The 19,045-nt window shown below is 42.9% G+C and overlaps 1 protein-coding gene across 1 annotated transcript; it reads left to right on the forward strand.

The window, feature by feature from the left end:
• The first annotated feature begins 6,827 nt into the window (after positions 1-6,827).
• Positions 6,828-18,321, forward strand: PGRMC2 (progesterone receptor membrane component 2). The gene is made up of 3 exons (XM_035548249.2): positions 6,828-7,208; positions 16,209-16,364; positions 17,102-18,321. Exons 1-3 carry the CDS (start codon positions 6,854-6,856, stop codon positions 17,197-17,199), a joined length of 609 nt encoding a protein of 202 aa, XP_035404142.1. The 5' UTR covers positions 6,828-6,853; the 3' UTR covers positions 17,200-18,321.
• Positions 18,322-19,045: the final 724 nt, after the last annotated feature.

Genomic DNA, 19,045 nt, shown 5'->3' on the forward strand with positions numbered 1-19,045 from the left:
AAAAGACATTTTTCAAACATCTGCAGCTTTGCATGTCTAGTGCAATCGAAAACTGAAGTGAAATCTGTGAAAATGAAGTCTATAAATGCTCTGTCACGATTTTAATGTGTTCATGCTACACTATACACGCTATTGCTCTGGGACCTCCTCATTAGTCTTTACAGAATCTGTATCTGCATATGAACTTTTGATTCTGAAACTATTCACTACCCTCCTCATGTCAGGTTCTTATTCCTCGTTCCCATAGTACCTGCAATAAGTCTTAGAATTTGGTGTTCCTCTTGCATCTCCACAGCGACGTCAGTGGGCATGAAACACACTTGTTTGCTGGCTGTAGCAACAGCCTTGCTCAGTCTCCGAAATGGCTCCTCCATACTCAGAGTACCTGCAAAATGAGAGAAGGGGAATTCATTAATTATACATTCATTCACAAATGAAAATCATTGCCTAGCTTGTTTGTGATAAAGGCCCCAGTTTACAAATTTTAACACAACAGCTACGCTGTCTTTCTGAGCAATGAGATGCTATCTTATTCCAGTAGAGAAATTTCTTCATCCAATGGAGAGGAAATTTTGTAGGTCCTGGTGACAATACTGCGTATCAGCGAATGGAAGTGTTAATAACAGAAATGACCCTGAAAGTTCACATTATTAACTAAACAAATCAACCAAAATTCTGACTGCATAATAAATTTTAAGTATTATTTACTAGGAGAAGGGCAACTGCTACTGGTGAGCTGCTGATATAATTGCTGTTACCTGATAACCATAATCTGGCTGTATTCTGCACCCTCCTCCCCTTTCTTCAATCAAAAAGAGAAAAAGAGAGCAGAAACTGAAAAACATGGACTTTGCCACAGAGGACTTCAGCAGTTTACTCCTCACTATGAATGCTTGCCCAAGAACAGGAGCTGCATGTGTGCACAGTTTCCATCAAAAAACAAACAAACAAACAAGACCTACCAAGACAGACTGACTTTTGGTGACTTTTAACCCTGAAACATTTTGTCCAATGAAGAGGTCCTATTACAGGTAGTCTCAGTTATGACTAGACTTTATTTCAGTTTCCCATTGAGTGTAAATGATGCAGCTCTACAGATTATGACAACACACAACAGAAAAGGCATCTAATGCCATCATGAAATAAATGAAAGTTCTATGTCCATATAACCATGCTTTGAGTCATTAAGTCTCTACTATGACACATTTACACTTAATTATATATTTACCATGTTCCTCCTCAATAATGATGTGGACTTTCAGATGGAAGAGGGCAACAAACTCCTGCATAAGCTGCTTAAATGGTTTTTGCCCTTGACAGAAGCTGATCTCTCCAGGAAAACCAAGACTGTAACTAACAGATATGGAAAACAAAAAATGTACGCTGGCTTGAAACTCTGGTTCCTCCACTTTCATCCTGAAGAAACACCCATAAATTCATTGCTGAAATCTCCTAGGGCAACTAGTGGACTACTTTCTGAAATGATTGTTCAGGCTCACTGGAAAGCTGAGGCACTGTAATTGCCCCAAGAGCCCCTCTGTATAGCAGGCCTCCTATTAGAAAAAAGTGGTAATGGGAGACAGGGTATTCACAGCTCTGATCCCGGCCAGGTACCCTGAGAAAGTATGCAACACAGGCACTGGCAGACCTCTGATTGATAAGGTCTGCCTTTTAGTGTAGTTATTTGCTTTTACTTTAGCCGTCTGCCTTTTAGTGTAGTTGTTTGCTTTTACTTTAGCCTTGTAACATGGTTTTGTAAATGCTGCACTGAGCCAGCTGCCTTGAAACTGAATCTTAACTGTGCATATTTACTCCACTGTGGTCAAAACTGGGGCACATAGTCTACTTCCTACCACTACCTATCAAATGTAGCTGTGCTTCTCTGGTCAGCTACTGAACATCTGCAGTGATTCCTTGGCTGGACAAAACCAGGGTTCATTAGCTGCCTGCCTGGACCACAGCCTGGAATAGTCCATAAAGAAATTAGCGATTAAAGACTCAGTAGAATATAAAGTGTCCCAAAGACTTAACGGACCAGAGATAGAAACACAGGTAAGCAGGACAAAGAGATAAAAGAGAATGGAGACCAGAAGGAATGCCCACAGTGGCCTACTGCTGTTTGTGATCTTGAACTCACAGCTAGCAGCACTGTGCATCAACACTAATGCTTACAGAGAGCACAGCAGCTGAGGTAGGCACCTGCACACAACCTAGCAGATGACTGTGGTGAACCAAGGAAATTACCACAGGAATCTTTAATGTGATACCATACCGTGCTACAAAACAAAATATAAATATAAACACAGGAGTATCTTTTGCAAAGATACTCCCAAGACAGAGTTAGAATGCAAAAATTAACTGAAATTGAGCTAAATCACTCAGTGTTACAACTAAATGAAAAGTATCCGTGTTAGTGGTGCTTTCCGTGAGGGAAAACAACTACAAACAAAACCAAAACAAACATAAACAACAACAAAAAGCTCTTTAAACCCAAGTCACAGTTACCAGTATTCTTAAGTTTGTGAAGCCAGTGGCAATGCTCTCATTGACTTCACAGGATTTAAACTCCATGATTGTACAGATAAACATAACCTGGTTACCTAAGCGCTCGGTTTGCCAGTGTTCTAGTAAAATACACAAGGCACAATTCTGCCCAGTGTGCTAAAGGTCACACCTGCATGGGTGAGAACTGAGCTGGGAGAAAGGAATGCCTACAATTATTTGCAGTTGCACTAAGCAGTTCAACTGATTTTCTGACTTTACATATATACTGTTTCATTATCTATTTCATCATCTAAGCAGGAGGCGCTGCAGCTGTGAGAGGAGCTGCAATGTACCGGAAAACAGTCTACTTCCCAACCCTCCAGACAGGTCTTGTCCCCAGTCTCTTTGCTATGCTCTTCTGTCTGTGTAACCGGCCTTTTTTTGTCCTGTGCTCCTTTATGGAGACCTCCTGAAGAGGAGGTCTTCTGCAGGTCTTACACAGTCTCCCCATTTTCTGTAGATATATCCCACAATACTGTGAGGTTATACAATAGGCCTGAGCATTTAGTACTTCTCCTATATCATCAATAGACAAATATGAAAATGTAGTTACTTAGTGTAGGAGTATGCCCCATTTATATTGAAAATCTATCTTCTTGCTCCCATATGGCGATGCGCAAAGGCCTACCTGTGTACTTGCACTGCTGTTTCACTTCAGCCTAATTATTCAGTTCTGAAGTTACCATTAAAAAACACAACCACATGCATACAGTTGGAAATATCCCAAATTAGTTGTCCTGTTAAAAACCTGCATTTGCAAAGGCACTGGCATATGTTTTTTGAAAATGTCTCTCTCATATCAGTAACATACTTGACCAGATTTTGAACAGTATGTGCCACAGCCACTGTGAGACCAAGAGCTGTGAGTCGGAGTTACTTGAGAGACTCGTCTTTGAAGGAAAGCAGCTCTCAGCTCCTCAGCTTAGCTGAGCTCTGGGTTCAGCAAATCCACCTCAGGCCCTGTGGCGAGGCAGGGCCAGCGCTGCACCAGTGCTCACAGCCTTCTGCCAGCCCTGGTCTGAGAGACTTTTCTGTGAGGTACGTAATTAGAGTAAGTTCATAACAAATGAACAAAATCAAACTTTTTTGTTCGATTAACTTAATCTATTTCTGCGATATCATGACCAAGCACTTCAGGCATCACACCATTTACAAAGACTAAGACATAACAGTAGCCTTTTGTAAACAAAATGTATGTGTTGATACGAATTTCACTATAAGGCTGTTAGTATTGTACTTTCAAATTTTTGAAAGCAATCTCTGAATAACTCATACAGGTTCAGTATCACTTCATTAAGAGCCCCTGTAACACAATATTAAGAAATTATAGACAGGTTTACATGTAGCACTTACAATAAATATGAAATATAAAGGAATGTAAGCAGATAGATCACAACAGTAAGCATTTCCATACCGCATCAGCTTAAAACAGAATCATCAGTGCATCCCATACATTAACCTAGGTTTAAAAATATCCAAAATCAATAGAGCTGATTGATCGTTTTATTATTCCAAATATACTGAGACATCTGCGTATTCCTTCATGCACAGTTCACCTCCTAACCTGTCTTGCATATAGCTTACTTAGGGTGGTAGGACATACTTCTTCAGCTTCAAAATCAATAAAATAAACTTTAGCAATGACACCGGCTTGTATCAGAGTTCAGTTTCTGTTTGTAAAATTCCAGTCTCATTGTGCTTTTCACTGAGTTCAGTCTTCTTTCCAGAGAATGTAATAAGCAGTGTTTGAAAAGAAAAGCTGATGAACACAGCTCTGAGTTGAGGCATTCACCTCCTAGTGGAAAAGGCAGAAGTCCTGCCTGCTTCCCTCTAAAGAAATATTACGGAATTATTTCATATGTGCAGCAAAAAAAGTAGGTAGCAGATGATCTATTTACCAGATTCTTCAAGGGAAGTAGTGAAACTGAGGACAAAGATACAACAGTAAACCATAGTATATTTAACGCATTGTAACACAGAAGGCCCTATTTTGAAGAAGCAAATGTATACTAATGAAGGAAAAAAAAATCAAAGTCTAGCAACGGCGTGCAGGTAACTTTAAAAGACACTACTGTTCTACTCTTGTTGCTAAAACAAGTCATGTCAGATATGGCAGAGAACCTGCTATGGAAATAATGGCTATTACATTCTCTTATTAAAGAATTACTATTATTATTATAGAATCTTCTATTATTATAGAAGACCTAAAGATAAGAACTCCAAGAACTAGAGGATAAACAGGTAATAATAGATGAGGTAGCACATGAGTACAGTGTAAATTATTCCTTTTCTAGGTATTCCTCAAAATTTGTTAGAAAAAATAAATAAATAAATAATCACTCAGGAACAACAAAAGCTACTGAGCAATAACATATGCAATTAGAAACTTGGTAATATTCTTTCACGTACATCTTTCCAGGGCTCACTAAGCTCTTTCTGAGGTTTATAGAATGTCATTTTTACACTTCACAGCGAGACGCTTTTTGTCTTGGCAAACCAAACACAGGCAAAAAATAAAGGAAGACAGGAAGATGTTTACCTGTCATACTTGTGTTAGAAGATCCTGAGTGCCTCCGTCTTGTAACAGTGCTGTTCTGACACTGAAGGTGCTTGCAGGTGAGCTAGGACCTCAAAATCCTCAGCACTTCATATCTGGACTTGTGTGAGGTCTATCACTGACAGCAGGGCAGCCAGCTAGTGCGTCTGCATTTCAGCACCTACACGTTTTCAGTGTTTTCTTTCTGCTGGGTTTGGAAATGTTCTAATCCAAGTACACTCAGCATATTTAGTATTTGTATTGCGTTATTTCTAACGTATTTGGTTATTTCCTAGTGTTTAAATCGCTTCAAGCAAACTTCTTTTAAACTCGGACTTTCATTTCCTTAGAGAGGGTCCCTGGAATGCCTCTTGGTTTCCAGCTCTCATGTGGGGATTAGCAACAGCTGCCATTTTGCTGCACCAGCTCCAAGGCTCACAGGAGTTGACGTATGCTAGTCAAGCCCTGGTAGCAACACAATCTTTAAGTGGGCAGCCCAAAAAAATGACGGTGAGATGCCTCTGGTCTTCACACTGACTTCTGATGGATTTTCTTCCAGAACAGCAGAACACCACAGTGGTGCAGTGGAAAACCACGTGCTTTCAAACAGATGCATGCCAGTCAGTATGACTGTGGAGACAGTAATTCGGTAGGAAGGTGGTTAAAAGTACTTCACATTTGTTACCACTTGCTTTTGTTTTGTAAACCCATCTTTAAAATGCAGATGAAATTAGAACATAGTAAAATGTTGTGGAAGTTCTAATTTAAAGTCACGAAGGAAGGAAAACTGTAGTTAAAAGTATAACCTGATCTTTTGCTGACCTGCGCCATGGCTGTGCCCAGACAATCCCAACATTTTTACAATTCTTTGATTAAAAATAAAAGCAAAACTGTTATTAATCTCAATCAAGCTGTGACTTGTTGAGATAAAATGACTTTCTTATTAGAGTTTAATTATACATATATTAACTATAGCCTACTTGGGTTAGGAGGAAGAATAGTAGTACTTTAATTGCAAGTTTTTAACCAGTGAGAACTTCATCCTGTTTCCTTGCAGAGGTAGTTATTACTAAATTGGCTCAGAGGGCAGAAGATTAAACACCTACTCACAGAAGGTGTTGGAGATGGAGAGCTTTATGTAAATGCTAAGTATGATTAGGGTTATTTTCTGCTGGGTTGAGTCTCTTGCATTGTTTACCCATTTGTGAAAAGGTTCAAGTTTCCCAACGTTTGTAACTGAGTTATGAAAAGTGCGATTTATTTATGAAACTGTGATTTGGTCTCAAGGTTGTTATTAGGCAGGGATGCTTCCGCACCACACTGCTGTGTGGAGTACCAAAGTTTAGCAGGTCCAAGTACTCCCTGTCTCACACTCCAGCCCCGCCGAGCTCAGGCAGGCAGGCAGGCTCACATTCCCGAGGCCCGGTTACACATTCGCGTAACAAATTAACGCGACGAGAGCGGCTGTTTGGCTTGGGAACACGCTGACGAGGAACACGCTGACGGCTACGCTCTGCGCCATACCCCCCCCCCCCCGGGCTCCTCACGCGCCGCGCCCGTTGGCCGCCCGTTATGACGGTTGGGCGGCGCGAGCCACCCCCCGCCACCTGGCCGTGCGCGCGCGCATGGCGGGGGGGGGGGGGGAAACGGGGCCGCCTCCGCGCAGGCGCGGTAGCGGCGCTTGGCCCACCGAGAGGGGCGGGGAGCGGCGGCGGCGGGGGCGTGGCGCGGCGGGGGGGGAGGCGTGGCGCGGCGGGCGCTGTCCTGGCGGTGATGGCGGCCGGCGGCGAGGGGCGGTCCGGCACCGAGGGCAGCGGCGGCGGCGGCGGCGGCGGCGTCGGGGAGGGGGGCGAGGGGGGCGGCGGCGTCGGCGCGATGCTGCTGAACGTGGGTCTGCTGGCGCTGGCGCTGCTGGCGGCCTACCGGCTGTACGCCCGCTGGGCCAGGCGGAGCGGGCCGGGGGCCGCCGGGCGGCCGAGCCAGGCCGCCGCGCTGCCGCGGATGAAGCGGCGGGACTTCTCCCTGCAGCAGCTGCGCCACTTCGACGGCGCCCGCGACCCCCGCATCCTCCTGGCCGTTAACGGCAAGGTCTTCGACGTGACCAAAGGCAGCAAGTTCTACGGGCCCGGTGAGCACGGGGAGGGCAGCGGGCGGCTGCCCGCGGAGCTGGGCCGGGACCGGAGCACGCAGGAGGGCGGGCGGTAACGGGGCGCCGCAGAAAGCGGCCTTGGGGTGGGAAGGTGGCCGGCGTGGCTCTCGGGATCTCGACGTGCCCGGCCGGGAAGGCGTGCCTCGCGGCCAGCCCTGCTCGCGCTGTAGGCCGCCGTGGTGCGCCCGTGCCGTGCGCGGCGAGGTGGGGGCAGCTTCGGCCCTCGGCGCCTTGCCCCGTGCCCGCTGCTCGCGGAAGCGGGGCGACGGCCGCTGCTCGTTTTCTCGCTTAAACAGCGGCGCCTCCGAAAAGCCGGTCTGATCAAAGCGTGCAGGAGCTTTCGCGGTACGTGTGACGAGCCTCTTTGTATGGCGGGTGCAGGAGGGAAAGGATACTGTGTGCCTTTTCCCCAGGAAACAATTCATTAAGTCAATTTTTTGCTTTTTTTTTAACCTTAGGTTACTAAAAGAAAAATACATAACCGTGCAAATCTTTGGTCCTTACCAGGGAAGTGGCGAGCAGTGACAGCACATCGAGGCTAGTGTACTCCTGCTCCCCTCAAAGTTTGTGGTACCAGCTCTGCTGCCAGTTGCATGGGCTGAAAGTGCCATAACTGAAATGTTTTTCCGACTGGTACTGAAAAAGTTAACGCTGGAGGCTGAACCACCTGGCTATGCCTTGTTTATGTCTGTTGACCGGGAAAGCAGAGAGAATACAGCCTGGTGTGCTGCAGCTTTCGTACCCTTCATCGGACTAGTTCTTTCGTCTCACTTGCTTCAGGGATTTTTAAATTGAGGCCTGTGTGCTGGTGTAAAATGCAGGTAATACATATGTTAATGAAACGTATGTTACGTATGCATACGAAGCTTAAAACAACAGCCAGTTGACAGATTCCTTCACAACTTGCCCCATGAAAGGATATTGAGCCATAGTCTAAGCATTCATTTTAACTGTTGTATAGCAAACATGAGTTCTGGCCTCTTCATTGCAGATACTGTCACTGGTTCACATCCTCAACCTCTGGAGGCCTGTTACTGTGAGAAAGCTAAAGCTTTCTGTTCTAGGATGTCAGTCTGCTTTTTTGATAAGCGGCAGCAGCTGGTTTCCCTACAGCAGTGCATCCAGCTTTTCGTGGAGCGGAGCAAATATGTTTGTTTGGGTTTTAACCCTGTAGTGAAGGGTGTCCTTTTGGTAACAGAACTGACATCAACTTTCTCTGCTAGGTGGGACCCTGAGTGCTAGGATGGTGATGCTCAACCCGTGCATCAGCTCTGTTTTCTACCAAACGTGTTGATTTTTGAATGGTGCTGACGTGGTTTACCTGTGTGGATGCATGTCAGGAGGTATTCTCTTGCAAATATTTTCTGGTTGAAAAGGAAAAAACAGCAAATGCATGGTTGGAGGCCTTCAAAGATCCGAGAAGAGTTGAGTGGAGAAGTCTTCTTCAGCTTCTAGTGCTACACCTTTCCAGAAGGACTTCTGTCAGAGTAGCTAGACGTCTGTGGAAGTTCTCTTGGTAATTCTATGCCTCATAAAATGCTGGAGTATAGCAAGAGAAGTGTAAAGCATACTGACAAAGCAAGGGCTAAATGTTCTTTAACAGAAGAAATGGTTGAGGACGCTGGCTTTGCTGACAGTGCAGGCTGGGACTGTGTGCTGCTCATGCTTTGTTGAGGTACTGATGCGAAACAGCTTCAGCTTTGAGGGCAGCAAATAGCATTGGCTGAGGGCTTGCTATCGAACCGCAGGTATTGCTTGACTGCTGGGTGACTGCTGTGTAACGCAGCTGTCTCAGAAGCCTTCTGATGTCTTGAAGTCTGCTCGTTCTTCTTCACTACAGTTTGGACGCAAAGCTGTTTCTTATTTTTCTGCCTCTAGCATAAGGCCTGTAGTGCACAAAATTGTCCTACAGTCCAGATCTTTGTCCTACAGTTGAGATTCTATTAAAGGTCCCACCAACCTTTGATTTTATTAGAAGCTCTGCTATTTTTAAATTTCCATCCACTGAGTCCTGTCATGCTTTGGTCTATTTCACCGAAGAGCCCACTAAATACCTACGGTTAAGATTTAAAGCAAAAATGGACAGACTGTTCAAGTCATCCTTTCAAATAGGATTGAAAATTTCAGTTTCTTGAGCATTTAATCAAAACAATTTTCAAACTTTTTTTTCTTATGTTGTTTCCTTTAAGACTTCCACAGTTTATCCCAGTGGTAATTAGTCTTTGGTATGTCTAATGCATTTCAGGTGAGAGCAGGAAGGTTGTGTCACATGTTCAACTGTCTGGTCTGTGCCTCCAAGAATCAGTCAGCTTACACTGAACTCTTTAAAAACCTCACTTACACACCTCTTTTCCAAAATGCTGCTTCCCAGGATAGTCCTCTATCTTGCGAGCATACCCTTTGCTTCAACGCTTTACTTTTAGTTGTATTCAATATTGCTTTGGTTTGTGCCCAGATGAGTAAGTGTTCTAGAATGCTTGGTTATTAATCTTAATTAATTACCTTTCCCTTTATCATCTGCAAGCTCTAAAAGCAATAAAGCAAACTGTTAATGGCTGGCTGTTAAAAATATCATGGAACCAGAACGTCAGAGGAACTGTTGGGGAGTGATTTCCCCATCCGTGATCACGTCTCATGTCTTAGAGTTAGTGATCGATACCTTTCCTGCGTGCTGTGTTGGTTTTACACCTGTGTCATGAGGCATAGCTTTTACTGTTTCAGCTATGATAACATTAAATTTCAAAATTGTTTACATTAAGATTCCTGGTAGTTTATTGGTCAGTCGAAGGGGATAATAAGAGATAAAGCACTCTTAACAAATCTTAATATTAATGGAGTTTAAATTGGTGTGCTAGTATAATGCTATAAACAGGTTTAGTTAGATAAACTTACCAAATACTCTGTGCGGTTATGAAAAATATAGGCTTTAGAACATGACAAAGCAGGACTATATGTGATCCAGTGTAAGCAACTGTTCCACATCACTTCTTGGGTCTTAGTTTTTCACAATTAAAAAAAAATCAATTTCCTGATTTTCCATCCCCGCATTTTCACTGTGAATTCATTTCTAACCCACTTCTGTCTTTCAAAGTGTCACAAAGGTGTCTACTTCCCATTTTTTTTCCAAGAAGAATATGTTAGGTAGTAGTAGTGTTTCCTTCCACAAATATCTCCATCGTATTTCATTTTTCATTAGGGGAAAATTAGCTTTGCTTCATGTTGCAAATGCAATAAGAACTACAATTTCTGATACTAAAGACTGAGAAGATCTGTAGTAAACATTGCCATTTCCTCCATCATTTGTGTAAAAATAACCCGAGGCTGCCAGACTTCCTTTGGAATTAAGTGCTATAAGCTTAATTGTGGCTGTATTTAAAAGTTACCCTCCTGGTTGGTGCTGATGCTTTTGAATACTTCCTTTCCAAGAGCTTGGTATGGCAACATGAAATACTGCAGGAGGGACACGTGTGCTGTGTCTGGAGGGTTCTGTTAAGGGTGGCTTTATCTTAAGAACACAACAGGCCAAGGGCTTACAGATAACTATAGAGGATAAGATTGGGGGGAAGTGCTTCCTGTAAGGTGTGGGTCTTCTGTGGTTTATTTTGATGCTTGCCAGCTCCTCCGTGTCTGTAAGGGAGCTGCGTCTTGCCCCAAGACTCAACTTTTCAAAAATACAGTGTTTCTAGAAAATTACTACCAGGAGAAGTAGAACCAAAAAAGTTCAGAGCCATTCCCTGAGAGCAGGGGACAATGCAGTGGTTTTGTGCAGGAAGATGCATCTCTCTGCCCTCCGCTGCTCCTGCTTTGTGCCTGTGGGCTCCCTCCCTCACCCCTTAATAGGCTGAATATTAATAATAATATCAATACTTTAAGGAATCTTAAGACTGGAACAGCTGTGTGTTTGATGGAAGTTTGGTAATGCTGTCTGTTTGGATAAATCCCTAGTTCCTATTAAATCATTCAGGTTCTAGCCACCTGAGGTCTGGGGGCCGGGCAGGTATGCTGGAGGCGTGATTTATTGCGGTGTGATCGTCTCACCGTTGTCAATGACTTGTAGGTGTGCAATCCCGTACGAAGCAGGGAATCTCTCTTGCATGCAGTCACAAACCTGGCCAGCATCGCTCGCCTTACTGAGGAACGAAGCAGTGGGCAGAGCGCTTCTCGCTAAGGAGATGCGGGGTGATCTGCGTCCTCCTTCAGAGTGGAGCTGCCTGCCAGGAGCCCCTGACAACTGAACTCCTCGCAGTGCTTTTTGTCTGCCTCTTCAGTTCAGATTGGGTCGGTGGTTGTTGCGCTTACCTCACGGAGGTAAAGGGAAAGCAGGCAGGAGAGAGAGAGGGAGAAGATTCAAGGCCCTCTAGCCCTGTGCCCAACAAGTCAGATGTAGGCCCTAAATCCGTTTTCGAAACAGTTCCTGTTTTAGCACGTAGACTTCGTGGATCATCCTCGTAAGAACACTTACTTTCCATGCAAGTTGTAACTTGAGGTTGATCCAAATCTTTCCTTTCATGTGAATCTGGAGCAGTAAAGTTGAAAATGTCACCCTGAATTCCAATGATACATCTTACAAGAAAGCTGCTGCTTTTAAGCTGCGTCTCAAAATGGCTTTGTATAATTTGTAGTTTTTTCATTCCCTTGTAAGAGAAGCAACACTAAACTAACATCTCGGGATTCAGATGGAAAATTTTAAAACACGTAATGGAAATTTTGCATTGATTTTGACCGGAAAAGGTAGACCAGGTGGTAAAACAGTGCAGCCGTCAATAAATTCCTGGTCTTTCTCCCTTTGTTCCCTTCACTTATATTAAAAGAGAGATTTGTCCTTATTCTTGTCTGCAGCTTAAAAGCTGCCTGTGAATTTCCAAGCTGCAGACGAAGCCGGGCTGTGCTGCCAGTGTCTGTGTGGCACACATGGGTGCAAAGAGCAGCTGCAGGGGTCTGCATGGCCGGGGACTGCTTGGAGGCTGCTCCCAGAAATGGAAGCTGCTTTACAACTGAACCTTGTCAGCCTGCGTGGCTTCTTCGGAGAGCTTGCATCAGCCTGGTGAGAATGAGTGCCGTTGTGTAGATTACGGCATCGCCTTGTTAGATACCGAAGCCCACGTGCAGCTGTTGGCGGTGCAGGTCCCTGCACGGAGCTGGAGCAACCAGAGCTCGGTGAGCAGTGCTCGCCTCCACGGCTGGTCTTGGAGCAGTAGTCCGGGATCTTCTGCAAAACTGGTATGCAGCTGAAGCGCTCAGACAGCCCTGCTGGTACACCGAGAATATCTACTCAAAAGTTGGAGCTCCAGCATAGGTTTGGGGGGAATTTGTGGACAAATCATTTGAAAATTCAACCACGTGCTGTTCCAAGATCCAGCGTAGTGTGTTTTGGACCAAGTGACTGTAAACAGCGCTTGCGAATAAAAACTTCAGCTTGGATAGCTTCAACTCTCTCGCAAAATTTTTAAATACGGTGTTTTAATGTTAAATTTACTTTTCTGTGTCTGCTGCTTTTTGACATATATAAGCAAAGAGAAATTAAATAATCATTTAAGATCCAAAAACAGGCTAGGAGGTGCTGAAATCCTGCTCCCGAGTACAGGAATTGGAGAGGTATTTTCCTTGGCTGAAGAGAGTTTGATTTTGCCAAGTCTGAAGCCTACTCAGTTCATCTGTGAGTAAAGATGAATGTCAGGCTGGAACAAATTCATCAAGAAGTCCAGATTTTTAATTGGATCCTGAAAGGAAGTGAGAATCTGCACTTGCTGGGGGCGGAAGCAGGTGGTGGGGAGCAACATTTTGCACCTGCCCCGGCTTAAAGAAGGACATGCTTTATGCAAGGTAGGGTTGTAAGGTAAACGGGGACTTTACACAGGGAAACAGGCAGTGTGCAAATGTGGTGTGACAGATGTGGAGATAACGTAGGCAAATGCATAGTCTCGATAACGGTTTGAGCTTATGCTAAAATAAAGGCTGTGTAGCAGTGTTTCCATGTGTGAAAGCAGGGATGGGAAGAAAAGTGTTCTTCAGGGAACAGACTTTTCCCTGGTGTGAGGCTCAGAGCCGTGTGTAGCCAAGGAATGTGTAGGAGATGTTTTAATGATTTTTGATCCTTGCCTGACTTCCTTTCGTTGCTGTGAGATGCCAACAAGGTGTGGGAGGAGAATTGGTTAAAGAAGAATTGGACTAGGAAGTAGCTAATCTGGGGGTATAGGAAAAGAAAGCGGTTGAAATTTCGAGGCAGTCGTGAAAAATTGGTTTAGTGTACATACCTTTGCTACTAGCATCTCTCCTTACAATCTCTTCAGTACGTGTATCAGTGATGCAATCAATTATTTAGAATAGGAGCCAGTCTAAATAGACAGTCAGACAAAAGGAAACAAAAGAAGGACTGACTATAGGTAGGAGTTGCAGAGAGAATTTCATCTGGTCATGAAAGAACTCAGTGGGAGGACTGTAAGGATCACGTTAATGTCTGCCACGGAGTAATTCTCACGATGCAGGGTTTTTTCCCCCCTGAATTCTCCATCCTGCACCTTCCTGAGTGATTCTCCCTAGAAATCTGATGTGCAAAACACCTTTTTAAGACCATTGCACCGTTTAAGACCATTCATGTAAAAGTGAATAACAGACAAAGGCTTACAGCAAAAACCAGCCCTGTATATTCTATGTTAATATAAAATGCTCTGTTCAATCTCTGTGTAGAAGTATCTGAATAGAGGCTTTAAATTTTCAAGTAGATTGCTCATATCGAGATGTCTGAACTTCTGCTTTAGCAACTCTTTAACTAAGGTAAAGCCGGGCTTGTACTCCTTTATTTTTTAAATGATCATTTTTTAAATGATTCAGTAGTTGCTTTTTAGTAAGGGATGAAAGAATGTGACACATCTTTAAGTTAGGTTTGCAGAGCTGGAATTTGAGATGCTGTTGAGGTCTGAGGGCTTGTTTTTATCAGTCAGCATTCTGCTGAATGCTTGGACCTGGCTTGGTGGTTTCTCTGTGGCTCCTGAATACTTCTGTAGTAAACATGCTAGAACATATAAAATCAGTTCTAGAAAAGGAAAAAAAAAAAAAAAAAAAAAAAAAAAAGAAGTTGTGGTATAATAACACTGCCTTACATTTGCAGAAATTTTGGATCCGTTAGTCTTAAAGTAAACTGAGATGCTCTAAAGGCATTCATGCTTTCAGCTAAGTGTGTTATTGAGTTGTAAGGGTGTTCAGGGCTTGGTACTGATAAATATAAAGTAATTCTCTCTTTAATAGAAATACTTGAAATCAAGCTGGTGGATCAGGAGGTGGCCTCTCAGCAGTGGCTGTAAAGCTCCGTGAACCACTAAATGCAGAGCTGAAGGGAAGGGGCAGTGTCCTGCTCTAACACTGGTTAGCCAGAATTTTGAGAACGTGTTACTCAAACAGCCAGCAGAGTTTATGGAAGCTTTGGTTTAAGCACTTCAGGGAAAGGAAAAATCTGGGACAAAATACTCTTGGCAGGGAGGTTACATAGCAAGTTGTAATTGCTCTCAAGGATTTATGGATTGCGTGTGATCTTTGCAAAAGCAGTTTATAACTTTGTGGTCCTGTGTTCTTCATTCAGAACATCAACAGCTGGATGAGCTGAATGGTGGCTGTTTTGGAGTAAAGCAAGACTTCCTGTTGAAGAGCTCTGTTACATTGCAGGTGGTGGCCATTACTACCTCTTATCTGGTTTATGAGAAGTGACTAGCAAACTGAATGAATAAATTAAACATCTTGGTATAGGTTTGTTTTCAGTTTCTGAATCCCATTTTTCAAGACTTTTTCTTAAATAGCACAGATGTATTCCCTGATCACAGAAGTGGTTACTGTGGACGCCGTTCCTGGAGCTAAATATCCGAAAGGACAAGCACAGGGGTGCTGTTAGTCATTACAGCAGTAGGGGTGAGGGACAGTGTGTTTCCACTTGCTTATGTTCGTTCTTACCATGAGTGCTGCCCTTTCTTCAGGCTGACGGCCACTGTTGTCTCCAAGAGGTGAGCCAGAGAAGGGTCCTGGCCTATTTGTTTTCAAATAGAGACCACTCTTTGTAATGCCTTGGGCATTTCCCTGCTGCTAAGCCACTGTTAGTGTAGAAAATTTTAAAGTGTTGGGGTTTTTGTTGTTCTTCTTCTATATGTTTAATTGAGCTGAATTAAGGTAGTTGGTTTTAGGTTAAGAAAAACTAAGATAATGGTATGCTTGAAGTTCTTTGAGTTTGGGGAAGCCAGTTACCAACCTCATTCTGAAGCTATTGGTTTACAAATCATCCCACTCCCATGGCATTATTTCTTTGAAAATCTTAGCTTTGAAAAGTTCAGTATTTTATCAGTGTCTTTGTGCTGCTTTGTGTCAGTCAAAAAACACAAGGGAAGTACTAGTTTTACATTCTTAACATGAAGATCGGTGCAGTCTTCAGGAACAATACAGGACAGGTATATGGGTGATCTGCTGCCCAAAATAAACGAGAAAAACCACTTGCAGTGTGATTTCCACAGGCATAAGAAACGTGTCAAAAGATGAGCTGTCTGTCAAGTTATGGTGGTTCTGTAAGTGAAGTGAAATGATTGATTAGCACTTTAAATGGATTTCTAAGATGTCTATATAATTTGGTTCTGTTCTTGCGTGACTTTTAAATATTCTCTGTTTTGCTTAATAGAAGTAGCTTTCTTTTGAATTCCAGCCTCCAGTCTCTTTGGGATTTGCATCACCTGACGTGCGCCGAGTGTCAGGGTTTTTTCCAGATACCCCTCCAAAGCTCTTTTCCCGATTCTGCTTCTCTCAGCAGACTTTATCTCCGAGTGATACTTAAGTTTGAATTGCAGTGTTGTTGAACGTTGAACAGCCATGGTGTTGAAACTGCTGCTGTTCCTGTCACTGCAAAACTGTGGGACTTGATGCACCGCTTCAGCAGATTGTAATGAATTGAGATCAGACACCATAAACAAAGACTTGAAGGTATTGGTTTTGTTTTTTTGTTTCCAGAGGGTCCATACGGAATATTTGCTGGCAGAGATGCCTCCAGGGGACTAGCAACTTTCTGTCTAGATAAAGATGCACTCAGAGATGAATATGATGACCTATCGGACTTAAATGCTGTACAGATGGAAAGTGTAAGAGAGTGGGAAATGCAATTTAAAGGTAAATTCTCAAATGAGAACGTCTTTAGCTTAAGGAAATGCTTTTAATAAAAATGACTGATTTGGGCTCGGGGCATCTTTTAAAGAGATGTTGATAGCAACGTTAATAACGCAGTGCAGCTTTCTTAGGAAATGATCAGGAACTTCAGGGATTAGTGAGGATTCTACTGTATCCTGCTATAGCTTTTTCAGGCTGCTGGCTTTGTACAAGAAAGGTATTCTCAGCTATGCAGCGTAGAGTTTCACTCCTGAATCTCAGTGTAGCTTAGCCAATGAATTCCTGCTCTCACATCGTTGGCTTTGGCTTCCATTGAATTATGATTAGGACTAAGAGCTGTTTTGGCATGAAGGGTTGAACAAGTTTGTCTTGAAATAATTTCTGAGGAGTATGAAAGTATGTCTCTGGAGGGAGGGGAAACAATTTTTCACGTTAATTGAAATCAAAACAAGCTGAGGGAATTTGTGCTGGATTTAGTAGCAGCGTTTTCAGCCACAGCCACTGTGTGATAAACCTGGGCTGATGAGCTGTGGGAGAACTGAAACAAAGTACTGTGAGCAGAAAAAGTGGTGAGCAGCAATGGTATCAAGATTGTTTTAAGAGCTGAGCTTGCTGATAAATTGCCATCAGTTTCAGGGATTCAGGCTCAGAACCTTAGCATGTATGGGAAGAAGTGCATTTGCAGCACTGCAGGCTAACTAGCTGTATTTGATTGTAATGGAATCATAAATCTCTTTCAGAAAAATACGACTACGTAGGTAGACTCCTAAAACCAGGGGAAGAACCATCAGAATACACAGATGAGGAAGATACCAAGGATCACACTAAACAGGAATGAACTTTGTAAACAACCAAAGTCAGGGGCCTTCGGAACTGCAACCTCTTATTCCCCATCACAGAATGTCCTGCATCTTTGGGTACAGTTCATCTGCTGCGAAAAACATTCAACAGGTTTTGTACAAGGAAAATAATATACTCACAAATGAAGATTTGAATACTAGACATTATTTGTGCTGCCAACCGTTTTGTTGCAGTTTATTTGTAATGTCTGGTAAGGCTTCGTTAGTGAAGAGGGGCCAGGGATTTAAAGGCAAAAACGCTGTTCCTTTTTATCAGTAAGCTGACGCCTTTTCAAATAGCATATATTACAAGCTCTTTAAAGACGCGAGTCTTCAAGCTCAGTGAAAGATTTGAAACTTGTTTCATGTGTGTCTTCTCCTTCAGCATTAAAGAAAGATGTACTCATGTACATCAGTATCAGTAGGTTAGACTACTGAAACTGGTGTGAAAATGTGAATTTCCAATTTTGTTTTGTATGTGGGCGTTAGTAGCCCTGGCAGAATACTTCAGTTCTCTACGAGAAGTCCATGCAGATTAGGATGGGGGTAAAATTCATCCTTTCCTCAAAAGGATTGGGTAAAACTGTTTCCTCTGCAACAACTATTATCTGAAGCCTGCCCTCCCCACCTTCCTTTTTCCCATTGTCTAAATCAAATCGAGTATTAATTGTGCCTTATTTCGCTTACATAAACTTGAATTGTTTTAAGGGAAAGCCCCAAATCGTGGTTTCATAGTCACTACAAGCAGCATTGAGACTGAAGTTAGAAAGTTCTGTTGACTGGAAAACCTTGATGTCATTCTGTGTATAGAATGTAAAAGAGGAATACTCAGTGTTACTGCCATATGTTAATACTACATATACTTAAATTAGCATTGTGATGGCCAAATGCATACTCCCATGCTTCTTTTTAAGTAATTAAAAAAAAAAAAAGTCACCCTTCCTCCTCTTCCAGAAGCTGCCTAACTTTTGGGAGCATAGCCTTCACACCCCTGTAGAGTGAAGGGGCGTGCGCGCGTGTGTATGTGTGCGTGTCTGTCTGAATGCAAGACTTGGGAGGGATTGTTTCTGCAGATATTGTAAATACGAGTACCATTTTAATAAAGCATGTACAATACCAAATGTGCTGTCAGACTTTATGTAGAAGCTGCTAAGCAGAGCTGGAATATGATAGAATACAAAGTAAGGGGAAGAAGTCTGGGATGTGAAACACTTGTTGCTATTAATATTGTTCCTAGCTCTTGGGGTATTATTTTTAAAGTCCCATCTTTTGGAGAACCTGGAAGACTTACTCAGGTAAGCACTAGTTAAAAGAATAAACCTATGCCAATGCTGTTATGTTAGAAAAAAAAAATGAACTGATTGTAAATAAGGGAGAAGCATTCTAGGAAAAAGTATAACATGCAGTAAGAGGACTGTGTCTCATGTCACTTACAGGACCAGGATGTTGGAGATCAATACATGTGTATCACTCAACATCTTGCGGAAATTTCACTGTCTGCTTTGCTAAATCTGTAACTGTGACACCATTAAGTTCGTGTCTCACAGCTTTATGGCTTACATCTGTACTTCCGCTTGCAGTTTCTACCTGTGATAAGTCTACAGTAACAGATTTCTATCCATCTATTCTGTTGAGTTGTAAACTAAGAAATTGCAGGAACTACTGCATTTTTATTACTGTTTGACTGAATGGGTTTTATATTGATGTAAATGAAACAAAAATACACCATTGAATCACTTGTAAATCATGTGTCCTAGAAGGCAGATTCATTTCTCTTTCTTGCATGTCCACGCTTGAAATATAAGTTTTTTCACAGCAGAAGAAATAACAGAATTGAAGCCATTT

Source organism: Cygnus atratus, chromosome 4 (genome assembly GCF_013377495.2).
Source record: "Cygnus atratus isolate AKBS03 ecotype Queensland, Australia chromosome 4, CAtr_DNAZoo_HiC_assembly, whole genome shotgun sequence".
NCBI lineage: Eukaryota > Metazoa > Chordata > Aves > Anseriformes > Anatidae > Cygnus > Cygnus atratus.

Bases quoted from the DNA above. Each gene is read 5' to 3' on its own strand.
- PGRMC2 (XM_035548249.2), top strand. From the start codon at position 6,854: ATGGCGGCCGGCGGCGAGGGGCGGTCCGGCACCGAGGGCAGCGGCGGC. The intron at 7,209-16,208 runs GTGAGCACGGGG...TTTTGTTTCCAG, and splicing joins CAGCAAGTTCTACGGGCCCG to AGGGTCCATACGGAATATTT. The intron at 16,365-17,101 runs GTAAATTCTCAA...AATCTCTTTCAG, and splicing joins GTGGGAAATGCAATTTAAAG to AAAAATACGACTACGTAGGT.